This window comes from Carettochelys insculpta, chromosome 20 (assembly GCF_033958435.1).
Source record: "Carettochelys insculpta isolate YL-2023 chromosome 20, ASM3395843v1, whole genome shotgun sequence".
Classification (NCBI taxonomy): Eukaryota; Metazoa; Chordata; order Testudines; family Carettochelyidae; genus Carettochelys; species Carettochelys insculpta.
In genome coordinates, this window is record NC_134156.1 from 9,375,038 (window position 1) to 9,390,306 (window position 15,269).

Genomic DNA, 15,269 nt, shown 5'->3' on the forward strand with positions numbered 1-15,269 from the left:
CGCGCTAATGCGAGGTAAGTGCAACTCGAAATCGCACATTTCTAGGGTTTACTGTATTTGTTCACACGCTCTGTTGAGATGTCGACAGCCCTAGCTGGGGAAGTGTACAACCACCAGAATTTCTAAATCTCGGTCTCTTGGATGCAGGTTAAAACCACAGATGGTGCGGGGAATGTGAACTGCTATGTATATTGTTTTTCGTGGGTGGCTTCTCTGGGGCTTGGTATAGGGTGACTTTGTAGATGGAATCTGCAAATGTAAGCCAGTGGGAACAGCCTGGACAGCTGTGGATGTTGGTTCCTTTCCATGCTGAGTGCAGTGCATTCAAATATAATCATAATGGGTGGAATTTGATACAGTGCAATGAACCTAGATAAGACCCACACGCTAGTTAAGCTCTTAATGAGGCATTTCGAAAGTTATGGGCAGCTTTCCTGTACTGGTCTGAAGTTGACCCAACGTCCTTGCATAAGCTTTGTCTCTTCCACATACAGCAGTTAGTAATTTGCTTCACAGGATGTTGCTAATGAATCTCTGTTCAAAATGACCTCTCAGCTGTTCAACTGAATCTCTGGAGTAGAGTATTTTAAATTTGCTATAAGTTCAGATGCTGTTTTGGTGTCTTCTTTGGCTCTGGAAATGACCTTTCAGCCAAGACATGTTTGTTATGGGAATAAAAATCTAATAATTTAATGAGTTTGTTACATTCAGTGTCCCTTAACATTGTGTTGCCATGAGGTCCCTCAGGAGAGGAAATGACTTTGAGCCAAGTTCTGACACGATCACTGTACTTTTTCCCCATTGACTCTAAACCATTTGCGTAGCAAAGCCAGATGGGCCCTATGTGGGGCTACAGCTGGCATAAGTTCATCAGAGCACGGGCCAAAGGCTGATGAAACAGGAGTAGGATTTGCCATCAAAAACAAACTGACAAAAATCCTATCTGAAGTCCCTGTTGGCATCAGTGAGCACCTCATGACTCTCCTCTGCTTGAAGCTTGCCAGAAACCAGCAGACAACTGTCATCAGTGCTTATGCACCAACTCTAGACGCTGAAGATGATGTGAAGGAGAAGTTGTACACCCAACTGGACGCAGTCCTGAAAGACACCCCTGACGAAGATAAAACTGTTCTCTCAGGGGATTTCAATGCCGATGTTGGAAGAGATGTGGGTCTCCAGCAGACTAGCGTGGGGAAAGAAGGAGTTGGCAACAGCAACTCTGATGGAGTGCTCCTTTGAATGCAATGTGCAGGACATGAGCTCGTCGTCACAAACAAACTGTGCTGCCAGAAAAAACAAATTTAAGACCTCACGGCAGCATCCTCGATTGGGGCATTGGCACCTGATAGACGATGTCATCGTCTGTGCTCGGGAGCGGCCTGATGGACTTCTCACACATGCAGTGACGAGTGCTGATGACTGCTGGACCGATTGCTGCCTCATTTGATCCACAGTGATGATAAGGATTGTCCCCACAGGGAGAAGTCAGAGGAAACAGATCTGGAAGGGGGTGCGGGACAAGGCTAGGGTGGGGGATGGGATTTGGAAGTGGGTTCAGGAGCACGCTGGATTGGGGGTGCGGGGTCCGGAAGTGAGGGTGCAGGAGCAGGCTGGGTTGTGGGAGCAGGCTGTAGCAATGGGGCCTGGGCAGGAGGGGGTGCTGGGGTTTGGGGGCAGGATGTGGGGGTGGCCCAGCTTTGCAGGGGCATGTGTCTGTGGAGAGCTGCCGAGAGCCACCGTGGGCCCTGGAGCACGGGGGGGAGGGGAGCCCCGTTCTGTGCCCCAGAAGGGGTGGGGCCAACGGTAGAAGGGGAGGCCCTAGAGCAGCGCCCCCTGCTCCTCCCCCAGCTGCGCGCAGCCAGAACTACGCAGCTGCAGCAATTCAAAGGGGCCCAGAGCTCCAGCCGCTGCTGCTGGTACTTTGGCAGCCCCCTTGTCTTCTCTCCGCTGGTCGGAGGGCCTGTGTACGGGCCTCCGTGTGGCTCTGTGTGTTTCAAAGACCTGCCCCCACGGGCTTCCCCCCCATTGCTCCTGTTGGCAGGGGGTGGCTCTTCCTCCCTGCTTGCCAGGCAGAGCCAGATCTGGCCCCAGCTTGCCTGGATCAGGCCCGTTAGTCTTGGGACTCTCGCACCCTCAGTGGGAAGGTAGCTCCTTCCCCCCTGCAATGTGGCTGGAGCTCCAGAGCTGGCTGACGCTCCTGCCCCAGGCCTCACAGCCTGGGTCAAAAGAAGCCACAGGCCAGACCCAGCCCACGGGCCAGAGGTTCCCCAGCTGTGCATAGAAGCACCAGTTTAACAGTTCTGTGTAGGACCCCATAAATCCTAAGTACATCCCTGGGAATATGCTTCTTGATTGGTCTCCTGTACCCTGCCCCTTAACTAGCAGGTAGCCAGGTAGGGCTGTTTACATGTAATACAGCACCCAGCACAAGGGGCCCAGGTCCATGATCGAGGTCCCCACACACTGCGGTAACACAAGTAATAATGCAAACAGTGTGGTGTGCAGCAAGCAGAGCCATAGCTAAGGGGCAGCTGTGCTGGACAGTTGTGGGTGCAGGAATAGTCAAAGCCTGGTGGTGACTCAGGCTTTGCACAAGAGGTTTTAACTATCAGTTTAGCTGCACTAGTGCAAAGCCCTAGTGTGAGCAAGCAAAGCCAATGTGAGTCACAAGTTGCATCAGTGCAATGTACGCGGCTTGAAATGGGGTAAACGGCCCAGGTGCAAATCATAGCTCATAGCAAACTCCCTTTCCTACCCTAAAGGTGAGTGCTGGGACGGCGGGAGCCACCTCAGCAGCCGGCCACCAATCACGGCCACTGGGCCAAATACCCAACCTGGATAAGTCATTAGAGAGAGAAACAGATGATTTATTTAGAAACTCAGTTCAATGACAGGAGCAGGCGAGGAACTTAGAACATTCTCAAAGCGGATGGGAGGCCTGGCGGAGACTCACAGAAGTAGCTGTCTCAGTCTGTAACTTCGAGAACAGCAAGTCCTGTGGCACCTTATAGACTCGCAGATATTTTGGATAGTAACAGAGCATCTGACGAAGAGGGTCTTTGCCCACGAAAGCTTCTGCTCCAAATATCTGTGAGTCTATAAGGTGCCACAGGACTTCTTGTTGCTCTGGCTGAGACTGGTTCTCCCGGAAAACCACCCCCCACGAGCGGATTGATTATGTAGGTATTCCTACCTCCGAGCAATGCTTGTTAGCTAAGCAGTGACCTGGGGACAGGAGACTTTTAAGGAGCAAGTTCTGTGAGCTGATTAATCCTTTAGTGGGTGACGCCGGCTCTACGTCCATCATGTGATGTTGCCAGCACCATCAGCTATGGAGAAGGGCTGTAAGACAGAACTTCTGGCACAGGTATACTGGGGCCCTTCTGTGTCCAGCCAACTGGTTATTTCAATCCACTGTGAAATCCAAACTCTCAAAGTCCTGCTGGGGGGTAATCTCTCTCCTCTTGGTCTGGGGTTCAGCTGCATATGCTGATGTTAGGAACCACAGAGGAGTTTTGCCTTATGGGTCCCAAATGGACTGGGATAAGTCCCCAGCAAGATAGAACATGTCTGACACAGGAGAGCCTGATATAGTTTGCAGCCGTGCAAAACCCCCCAGCCTCAACCTTTCAGCTTGCTGGAAAGGAGAGAGCAAACTGGAAACAGAGCGCAAGACAACCTGCACGAGTCACCTGGTTCCTGATCAGTGGTGCGGTAACTCCCCTTTGCGCCTGCGTGGCTGTGTCTCTGGTCCCCCCGATTCCATCCCGAACCCCTGACTTCTCTTAACCTGCTCATTAAAGGCTGTAGCCCGAGACAACAGATCCAGCCAGGCTGCCCCTCACCCCTTTGCTCTCGCTCCTCTTTTCTTGGGAGTAAATGAAACAATATCCTCTGGCCTACATACCCTGCTGGGGTTTCAGTAGTTTTCTCCACCTTTGCTGTTTCCACTGCCTCTGCGTCTGTCTATTTCCATCTCTTATTACAGACGCTTTTTCCTCCCTGTTTTCTCCTTTCTTCCTCCCTCTCGCTCTCCTTCTGAAACTCCCAGAAGCTATGCTGATGGCTGCTCTTAGAAAGGGGCGGCTGCTGCTGCTGCTAACTCTTTCCCCGCTCTGCCCTTGTTTTCACTCCTAAACCTGCTCGTGTTTGGTCCTTCTGTGTAGGGCCATTTGGGGCAAAAACTAGGAGCACACCTAACTCCTAGGGGAGGGGGCAGGGCGGGAATATGAGTCTTGCTCTAGAAGCTGTCCCCTGACTAGCTAACAGGGACAGAGCCTGGAGCAGACTTGTTAGCACAGAAACCAGAAGGAGTTAGTACAATTTGGCTGGGGTGAGGGGGCCCTGGGGGGGGGTCCCCAAGCCAGGGCTCCAGCCTGTCTTTCTCCCTGTTCAGCCAGCCATGTCTGCCCAACTCAGCCGCCCAGTTTCAATTTAAAGCAGCCAGGCCCCTCCTCTGTTCTGTTTCCTGGAGAAGAGAGGTGTCACCTGGTTACCTAGGTTACGAAGAGCCAGGAGGGCTATTGTGTACATGTGAGAAGTTATCACTGCAAAACTTCTATCCCCACTATGCGCTGATGCTCTGTCTAGGGAAACTGAGGCACCCACCGAGGGATGTTTGCCTTTATACCAAGTTTCCCCCAGCTATTCTGCGCCTCTCTGCTCTCTTTATTCTCCCTTTTCTTGAGTCTAGAACAGCTCTAGAGGAGCAGAAACACTGGGCTTTTTTTTATGTTGTTACCCTTCCCATGTCCTTTGCTTCTGGCAAGACAAGCAGAGCGCTGCCTGCCTGCACAAGCTATTCTTTCTGACAGAGAGCACCAAGGGCACAGCCCCAGGAGTGGGAGCGAGTCAGAAAGGGCGTGAAGGAGAGAATGAGATGGGGAGAAAGGGGCAGAGTCTAGGGATGGGACTAAAGCCAGCTTCAGATTACTAGCGCTAAGCAATCTGAGCTTGCAGGCTGCAAGCATTGCTGATTGCACGTTGTACCACTGCTGCCAAAGCCAGCTGCATTTCTCTGCTGTCTCTGCCCTTCCCAGGACAGGCTCATTTGTCATCTGATTCTGCAGCGGTCCTGGCGCTTGGATTGTTCTGCAGTGTCCTGTGCTCTGCAGGGAGATGGAGCGAGGGCAGGAGGTGCAGCTGGAGAATCAGGACCCGCACCAAGAGAGACAGAAGGGGAAGCAGCCAAGTGAGGGAGGCAGCTCCAGGATAGATCAGTTGCAAACAGGTTCTCTCCTAAGCCGTGGAGTGGAACAGCCAGAACCCCGGGGAGAAGGGAGAAATGCCCCGGAGAAAGGTGGGAAACGGGGACAAGGGGACACACCACATCAGGAGACTGCAGGTCCGACAGAGCAGCTGCAGACTGGCATCATCCCAGAGCAGGAGGTGACTCCAAAAGACCAGGATCTGGGACCCCCCTTAAATCACCCTGTCCTGGATGGAGATGGAAATGCCTCCAGAGAAGAAATGCTGAGAGTCTATCAGAGAAGTGCCAAGGAGGAAATGGAGCCCCCCAAAGAGAGAAGAAGTGAGGACTCCCTGATGAGGGAGCTCTCTGAGCTGGTGCAGCAAGTGGTGAAGAGAAGCAGCTGGTGGGACAGACATGGCGTAGATGCTGGTATCATTGCCCTAAACTTCTTCATCCTGCCTGCAGGTAAAAGTGGGAAGGTTTGTGTCAACTAAGGGAGGGAAGGGACCGTGCAACTCCTAACTGCCCGCTTATGACACCTTAGGGGTTATTGTATTCCCTTTGCATGGGTAGGCATGGGAGCTCAGATGCTTATTAACCACTTAGGTATTGCCTCTAACAGGATGAAGGGCCCCTCCAAATACTGCCTCCCCTGTTCCAAAGCCCTCCTTCCCGTACGGGCCATGGGATGTTGTCTGAGATCTGCGTTAGCTGAACACAATTGCAGTTACAGGTTGAAACTCTCTAAGCCTGAATTCTCTCATCCGGCAAGAACTTTAATTTGCTGGACAACCACTATCATGGGCGTGGCCAAGTTTCCCATGGTCTTATAACGTTTGTTTCCAGCCACCAGTCCTGGCTCTCAGTGCTGTTATTTAGGTGTAATTTACCCCTAAATGTCTTCTAAGAGCCCACAAAAGAAACCAGTAGTCATGTAGCACTTTAAAGACTAACAAAATGATTTATGAGTTGATGAGGTTCGTGGGACAGACCCAGTTCTTCAGATTTATAGCATTTTTAGTCCAGACTCAGATATGTAATTGCAATTTTTTTTGGACCTCTGTTCTGTATATCTCTGGGTCTGGACCGGAAATTCTGTAGATCTGAAGAAGTGGGTCTGTCCCACAAAAGCTCATCACCTGATGAATCATTTTGTTAGTCTCTGAAGTGCTACATGACAGCTGGTTTGTTTTGTTAGAATACAGACTAAGACGGCCACCTCTCTGTTACTCTTCCAAGAGCCCAGAAAGCAGTGGAAGTGTTGGTAATGCTCCTAGACAATATTCTCCTCCCAGTGTCTGGCAAGGTCTCTCATCCAGCATCAGTCAGGTCCCAACCTGTAGTGACAACCGGGGTCAGCAGTGGGTGCATTGGAACCAGTGGTGAGTACAATTTCACTGCACGTGTAGCCCCAGGTGAAAGTGTGATGGGGTGCAGGGGTCCCCAAGCTCTGCACCCCGGCGGCAGGCAGGCGTGACTCTCGCTCAGCAGGTAGAACGGGAAGTTTATTAGTTGACAGAAGCCCAGCTCAGCACAGAGGTGTCAGTACAGCCGGCGGAGACAGACATTCCAATCCACCCTGGGGAGAGGAGCCTGAGGGGTGCCCCTCTGGGGTGTAGCTTCTCCCCTAGCCAGGCTGGCTGCCTTCCAGCTCTCTCTCTCCCCCGCTTCTAACTGCCTCTCTGATTCAAACCCTCCTGGCTCCTCCCTGCTCTTTGTGCAGGTCAGAGGTGTTACCTGACATCTTAGGCTACAGCCCCAGGGGGTCATCCTTAGCTGCTGTGAGCTGCTTTGCCTGTCACACACACATCCAGCCTGAGTCTCACATGCGCGCCCCCCACTCCATCACAGAAGGCTACTAGGGTGATGAGAGCCATGTAAAAACCTGAACAGAGTCAGGATGAACTGTGCTCAGCATCATTCCCGTGCCTGTGCTTGAAACCAGCGCAGGCTTAAGAAGTGGATGCAGCTTGTAATTGTTCCTGCAGATGCTGATTGAGTAAACAGGTGAGCTTCATGCGAGCAGGGTGCCAAGGCAGCAGCCCTTCCAGTGCCTCTCTGGTCTCTGATTTAACCCTTTGGCAATGTGCATTTGGGGAAGCTTTCCTTGTTCGGCGCTGCTGGGCTGCCAATCAGTTCTAGCTGTCTGCCCCAGTGAGACCTTCAAAGGGGAGCTCCACCCTGCTGTGGAAACCTAGTAATTTTATGAGCAACTTCTTATAGTGGGTGTGAGGTAGGAGACATATGTTTAACTACAGGCAGAGCTGGTCTTGCAGCGTCTGTCAGGAAGTGCAAGAACTGCCCGTACAGGCCTTAATTTGTCCTCCGACAGCAAGGGAGCGTTAATTCCTGCTAAGAATAAGTGGTATGAGAAGCTACCCATTGCAAGCATAGGTATTGGTGGTTCTCCACTCTGGGACAGGCATTTCCAGGTTTGTCCCAGTCACATTGGAGTGCTTGTGGCACCTTATAGACTAACAGATATTTTGGAGCAAAAGCTTTCATGGGCAAAGACCCGCTTCGTCAGATGCATCTGATGAAGCGGGTCTTTGCCCACGAAAGCGTCTGCTCCAAAATATCTGTTAGTCTATAAGGTGCCACGAGACTTTTTGTTGTTCCCAAAGCTACAGACTAACACGGCTCCCTGTCTGATATGGGAGTGCTTTGACGTCCTGCAGGCAGCGCTCACACCCTTTTGACAGGTCCCTAAACCAGTTTTGGAGCTTGTGATGTGTCATCTCCTGCAAGGGCGGCGTGGGGCTGCAATTATGTAGACGGCGGCCTGTGCATAATTCTGCATCTAACCCAAATGTGTCCAGCTGAAGTCAATAATGTGACATTGCTAACCCCTAGCAGCTTCTCTTAGTTCAGCTCAGGATCAAGGGACTGGGAGGGGGCTGAAGCTGCCGCTCTCTATGTATCTGTTTTGTTGTAGCAAATCTAGACGTCCTTATGCAGGCAAGTTTCCCCTGGGGCCATATTCTGGGAAGGGCTAAGCACCTGCCAGCTCCCTTGAGGGCACTGGGAGTTTTAATTAAGTGCTGCACTCGGCACCTTTCAGGACTTAGCTCCATGGGTAGTTTGCCTAAGGACCTGGTAAAAGCAGGGTAAGGATTTGGCCTGGTATAGAGGGCTTGTTTAATTCTTATTTAGGTAAACTCTCTGCTTCCCGTGGGAATTTGCCTAAGTATGAATTAAGAATGACAACGTTCCTGGCCAGTGAGAACTGCAGGAAGCTCCGTGAACCGTGGATGAACCACGTCCAATGGGAACTGTGGGAAGCCTGTGGATGCAAAGTAAACAGCCTCTCTGGTGGCTTGCCAGCGGCTTACACTTAAGAGCCCTATGCAGCCTGCGGGCTGCAGCCTGCCCTCTACTGGCTTATCATGTTTTCACCAGAACTGCTATAGCGACAGGGCGCAGCTGGGCTGCTGCAAGTTGGGAGACCTGCCTTCCGAGACGTTACGCAGCAGGAATTGGCATGATTCAGATATAGTCTGGCTGTGAGGGTCTGTCCTAGCAAGAGGTTCAGGTTGAAGGTGATGCCCTGGTTATGGGCCTGGATGATGGGGTTGTGCACGGTGGTTGAAAAAAGAGAGGGGAAGTGCTTGGCAGAGGGGAGCTGGGAGTTGTAGTTTAGTCATGTTTATCTTGAGGTGACGGCTAGACAGTCAGAAGGTGCACACAGAGTCTCAGGAGGGCAGGGGGAGGCTGTGGGGAGACACACAGCCTATCGCACAAGGGGCCAAGGAGTAGTGTGGAGTGCCTGAAACAGAGGGAATTGGAAGGTAGCGCCCAGGGAGATAATGAGGGAGACTGGGACAAGTGTTAGAGTCCCCTGGTGTGTGCAGGGCTCTCTAACTACACAGACCTGAGCCCTTCAGCTCGCCATTCTAACCCTTTTCATCTGCCACTGACATCCCACGTGAGACTGAACAGGTTCCCTGTCCATAGACTTTCGTCTGTCCATCTGGAGAGGTGCCTTAATGGCCTTCATCCCAGTGGCACCTGAACTGGGTACCTAGATGTCCACTCTACTGTGGTGAGAAGCACTGTCCTCTCCTGTGGAGGCTCCCTCAGGAAGAGATGACTTGCACAGGACACCTCAAGTGCTTTTGGGAAATGCTGTCTTGTCTTGGCCATCTCACTGCTCTGCTCTTGACTAGCTAGAAGGCTTAACTCTTCCACGATGTTTCTTTCCATCCCCAGGGTTCCTGTGTCTGCGTTCTGACAATGCCCTTCCCTTCCTTTTGGGCATCTTCATCTTGGGCATGGTGCACCATACGGCAACGGTGAAAGGAAGCCACTTGGCCACCCACAATGCCTTGGCAGAGTCCAAGTCTTGGAGCAAAGTTTGGGCTGTATTCTTCATTGAGGTATAACACCAGTCGCCCTGCTGTGTGTGAGAAAATTCCCGGGTGTAAGTTAGTACAGGAGGCGCTCAGATTTCATGGCACTGGGTGGCTATAAAAAAATGTGGTAGCTTGGCAGAGCACTGCAAAGCTGACAGCAACACTGCTGTGCTACAGGGGCGTGGGGTTGGTGTGCTACACCCCTCATGGCACAGGTGTAGGGCTATGTGCAGATACACAGAGACGCGGGGTAGATAGACACAGGAACACATTTGCATTGAACCACGGCTGTTCAGCCAGAGATTTTAATGTCAAGGAGGGCAACTCATCCCCAGGCTCCTACTCAGTTACTCTTGATTCATACTGGTGTAACAGAAGTTGTCACATCAGCTCTAATCAGGGGCTTGCTAAGTGGCAGTGTGTTTGCCACCCACTTCCTCTCCAGGAGAGATTTTCTTTTGGTTTTGAAAAAGCCAAAACACATTCAATAAATCCTCTTCTGGTTTCTCCTGGTCACCACCCGCCTCACTGATCTGTAACCTGTCAACACGTCAGCACCACTAGGAACTAGCTTTCAGAATGCAGATTTAGTCCATAGAGCAGAACCTCGCTCATCCGGAAGCATCCCTCGTCTGGCAGGGCAATGGATGTCGCTGGACCAGAGAGGGTCAACTGTGCAGGGCACAGCAGAGGCTGCTAGTGGCAGGGAGCCCACTTTGGGAAGCCCAACACCAGGACAGTCAGCCAGGTTGGGCAGCCCAACTACTGGGAGCCCAGCTGGGGTTGGGGAGCCCCACTGTGAGGAGCCCAGCCCCATTCAGGAGCCCTGCCAGCAGCCCTGCAGCCATTGGGCCCCCTGCTGGGGCAGGGGAACCCAGCAGCCCTGTGGTGCAGGGAGCCATCTGGGGTGGGGAGCCACAGCCAGGGGAGGCCTGCAGCCCTGCGACAGGGAGCCAGCTGGGGCGGGGATCCCCACCAGCAGCCCTGTAGCCATGGAGGGACCCTGGCAGCCCCACAGTGGGGAGCTGGCTAAGGCAAGGAGCCCTGCCAACAGCCCCATACCTGCGGGGACCCCCGCTGGAGCTAGGGGAACCCTGGCAGTCTCATAGCGGGGACCCTGGCTGGGACTGGAGGGAGCCCAGCAGCCCGGAGGGGAAGCCCTGCAGGAATAGGGTCCTTCTGCAGGCAGCCTGGGGACCTGACCATCCCTTGGTTGGCAAATCCCCTTGTTAGGGACCAGTCAGGTCCCAAAGGTGCTGGACAAGGGAGGTTGCAGCCTGTAGTATTTTCCAGTCAAGGGACAGGTATATTCGGAGGAAAGAATTGCTTTTAAAAACAAATCAGTTCTGCTGACTAACTTTAGTCTTGTAAATTAACAAGCCAGCAGAACTAGAAACACATATTTTGGACTGTGGGTTGTACAGCTGGAACAAGCACTGCCATCAGCTGGCTAGAGTGTCTGTATCCCTCCTGGGTGGAATCACAACTATACCAGACTGTGTTGTAGCCTCTGTATCGTTGATGATTTCTAAGGATTCCCCTTTGGCTCAGTTGTCAGAGCCTGGTGCTGTTTGAAGCAGGAGGAAGTTAAGTGAGTTTTCTCTCTGCTGGGCTGCAAAATTGCAAATGGCCCTGGAGCCCAATTTAATGATAATCGGGAAGCATAAATTGAACAGATTTGTTATGGTATCTTATTGTCATAGGCAGGCCATGTATCAGCTCAGACACCATACAGGAAAACTGGAATGTCCAAAATGAAAAGAAATTAGCTTTCCAATCACTTAGGGCACTGGCATCTGCTCCTAATTGTCTCAGGCTATGTCTGTACTAGGCAGAATAAGTCGACGGCAGATATGCAATTCTAGCTGTGGCAATTGCCGAGCTGGAATTGACCTATCTGTGCTCTGCTAACTCGGCTGTCCCTACTGAACAGAGTTGCCAGGAGAGTTTCTCCCACCAACCTCCCTTACTTCTCGCGTCTCATGAGAAGTACAGGGGTTGACTGCGCCCACTTACAGATTGATTTCGCACATCCCTACAAGATGCACTAAATTTAACCCATGCAGATCTACTCTGGAATGCGTTGCCTAGAGAGGTAGTGGATTCTGCATCCCTACAGGGTTTTAAGTCCCAGCTGGACAAGGTCCTGGCTAGGATGACTTAGTGGGGATTGATCCTGCTTGAAGCAGGGGGCTGGACTAGATGACCTCCTGAGGTCCCTTCCAGCCCTAGGATTCTATGATCTTCCAGGCTAGTGTAGACATAGCCTAAGAGTTCCTATGTTCAGAACAGCTACATGTAGACGCCCTGCTTAGTGGAGCTGGGCCTGCAGTTCAGTTCTGCATCTCACTCTAAACCTACCCCCCAAGCTGAGGGTTGTTAGCTTCAGGGTTTTGGCGAAAGCCTGTCTCTGGTAATCAGTAAAGTTGAGTAACGCTGTGCGCAACGGGAGTGCTCTTATCATGGTAAGTGACCTTAGAGATTAGTACTGTCCTCAGCTCTAAAGCACACACCATTCTGTAACTCCAGCAACCATCTACCATCTATTGTGCAGCTTCAATAGCATTTTAAAGCACATGTGGTGTGTACCAGGGGTGCATTTCTGGGATGTGGTTATGTTAGCCCTCTCATCCTAGTGCACAACAATCACAAGGCTTTAAGTGTGAACCGCTGTAGCAGTGTCATCCCAGTGAGAAGAGGTTGTGGACCTGCCGTGTTCTGATCCATGCATGCACGTTGTTCTGCATTTACTCCCCTTGTCTTTCTCTTCCAGGTTTGCTCGGCTTTCACAGCAGAGCAGGCGTGCTACAACCATGTGAAAATGCATCACGCTTACACTAATGTTATCAACCTGGGCGATTCCAGTACTTGGAAGCTTCCTTTCTTGAACCGCTATGTCTATATGTTCATTGCACCCATAGCTGTACCTATTTTAACCCCTCTAGTGGCACTTGGTACGTAGACTTCCTCGGAGATACTCTTCTTCTATAGGCAGTGTTTAAAACTTAAAGCTTTTTAAACTAACAAATTAGATTCTTTTGTAAGGGGCTCAAAAGATAGATACAATTATTGGCATTATGGAAACCCCGGACAGGTCAAAAGCCTGATGGTTAGGAGGTGTTACATATGCCGTCCCTCGCTTGTACAACATACAATCTAAGGACATTGGAAGGTAGAGGAGGAGAAACATCTCAGTGGTTAGAGCACTAACCCTGTAAACCAAAGCTTGTGAATTTGAGCCTTGTTGGGGCTTCAAATGCATTTCATGTTAACAGCTTACAGGTACCTAGGGGCAGGTTAGATAAACATCAGTCAGAGGTAATATAAATCAGGGGTCAGCAACCCTCAGCACACGAGCCAAGAGCAGCATGCGAGCTGATTTTCATCTGCATGCCAGCTGGGAGCTCAGCCCTGCCCCATCTCCCCCAGGCAGCTGGGACCTTGCTCAAAGCCAAGTTGCCTGTGGCTTAACAAAAGACCAGCTAATGCTGCCAACCCCCCTAAATGGTCAATCTCTGCCTCTTACTTTATATATTAATGAAGCTGTTGTAAGTAGGACTATTAGGTTGTGACTACACTGCCCCTTCCTTTTGGCAGTGGCATGCAAATGCAGCTGATTGGGCATGCAAATGAGGCACAGATTTAAATATCTTACGCCTCATTTTCATACTTGCATGGGATGTCGATTCCAGAAGAGCTGATTTAGAAAGCCAAAACAGCCATGTAGACGGGGTTCATTTAAAAGGAAACCCCGGCTTTGAAAGCACCTTTCTTCCTGGAAAAAAAAATGGCATTGATGTACACAGAGGTCAAAAGGTCAAATTTTGGCACGTTGCCTCAGAAAGGTCCCTACACCTTGCTATAGATGGTACTAGGTCCTGGTGTGAGGGCAATGCACTAGACTTGATGACCTCTTGAGGGACCTTCCAGTTCTATGATTCTGTTCTAAAAGGGATCAATGTGCTGGCGGGCACCTTTTTGTGGCTCAATTTAGTGCGCCTAGTGGGGCCACACTAAATCGAAAAATCAGGTCATCACCACTAACCCCAACAGTCTTCACAGTCATGAAGAGTAAGGGAAGTAGTAGAAGAGTTTCTCCCGTTGACCTTCCGCTGCGAGGATGGTGGCAAAAATAGATTTCAAGGTACATTGACTCCAGCTATGCAATTTTTGTAGCTGGAGTTGCATATCTTAAATTGATTTTTTCCCCTCCTAGGATAGACCTGGCCTAAGTCAGGATGAAACACAACAAGCGAATGTAACTGTTAGTAGGAAGGAGCAGGAGAAGTGTACTGGTGTCAGGGGTAGGGCGTATGAGAAGATGGTCTAAGTGCGAAGAATGAGATCAGGAGGTGCAGACAATGGAAGAAGAGATTGAATGACAGCTGTGGAACTATAACGTCCATAGTGTATGGAAGTTCTTCTGTCAACACACAACCAGGAGCAGTGAAGAGCTGCTAATTGCTTGCAAAAAAATCATATAGGGCCATATTCCAAGGGCATTATTTAACCCTGTGGTATCCAACCAGTTCTGAAGCAGTAACTACTGGAGTGGCCGATGCTGTAGAGAACTAGCCACATTATTCTGAAAACATATTTATGCTTCAAGTCAACTAGCTACACTCCACCAGCCACACAGCCACATGTGGCTAGTATGTTGGGCACCACCAATTTAAGCCCTGATTCTGCCATATTAACGTGTGTTTCAGAGTAGCTGTAGCCTTTGGTTAATGGGCTACTCACTTGAGCGAGTGCTACGCAGCATGAGTCAGAGCTGCAGAGTTGCCTTTAATTTGCATTCGGTCTATGCTCGAACAAATGCCTGTTGACTTCAGTGTGGAACGTGACCCATGTAAGGAGTGATGAGGCTTGGTAACGAATCACAGAATACCAGAACTGGAAGGGACCTCAAGAGCTCATCAAGTCCAGCCCCCTGCCCTCACAGCAGGACCAAGTACCATCTAGACCATCCCTGTTAGATATTTATCTTACCTGTTCTCAATAGGCTGAGAGGGGACGTGACGGCAGCTTTCAAGTACCTAATAGGGTGTTACAAAGAAGAGGGGGAAAATTATTCTCCTTAGCCTCTGATGGTAGGACATGAAGCAGTGGGCTTAAACTGCTGCAAGGGAGGCTTAGGTTGGACATTAGGAAAAAGTTCCTAACTGTCAGGGTGGTCAAACAGTGGAATAAAATTGCCTAGGGAGGTTGTGGAATCTCCATCTCTGGAGATATTGAAGAACAGGTTAGATAAATGTCTATCAGGGATGATCTAGCCAGTACTTGGCCCTGCCATGAGGGCAGGGGCCTGGAGTCGATAACCTCTCGAGGTCCCTTCCAGGCCTAGTATTCTATGATCTCCAGCGATGGAGATTCTACAACCTCCCTAGGCAATTTATTCCAGTACTTAACCACTCTGATAGGAATTTTTTCGTACTGTCCAACATAAACCTCTCTTGCTGCAGTTTAAGCCCTTTGCGTCATATCCTGTCATCAGAGGCTAAGGAGAATAATTTTCCCCTTCCTCCTTGTAACGCCCTTTTTGGTAATTGAAAGCTGCTATCATGTCCCCTCTCAGCCTTCTCTTTTCCAAACGGAACAAACCTATGTTTTTAATCAGTATCTGATTTGAAATTGACTCAGGACTAAAACGATAATCAGGTTAAACCAGCAACAAATCCATGGTCCACATCTCCCTGGGTGACACTATTCAAAATTGTTCTGTA

At 50.6% G+C, this 15,269-nt stretch overlaps 1 protein-coding gene across 1 annotated transcript in view; it reads left to right on the forward strand.

The window, feature by feature from the left end:
- The window catches only part of USH1G (USH1 protein network component sans), a 104,627-nt gene that overhangs the window by 84,134 nt on the left and 5,224 nt on the right, over positions 1-15,269 (forward strand). The window contains exons 2-4 of the mRNA XM_075014703.1: positions 5,115-5,656; positions 9,401-9,567; positions 12,317-12,497. Coding sequence (XP_074870804.1) covers positions 5,115-5,656; positions 9,401-9,567; positions 12,317-12,497 — 890 coding nt within the window. The remainder of the gene's footprint in view (positions 1-5,114; positions 5,657-9,400; positions 9,568-12,316; positions 12,498-15,269) is intronic.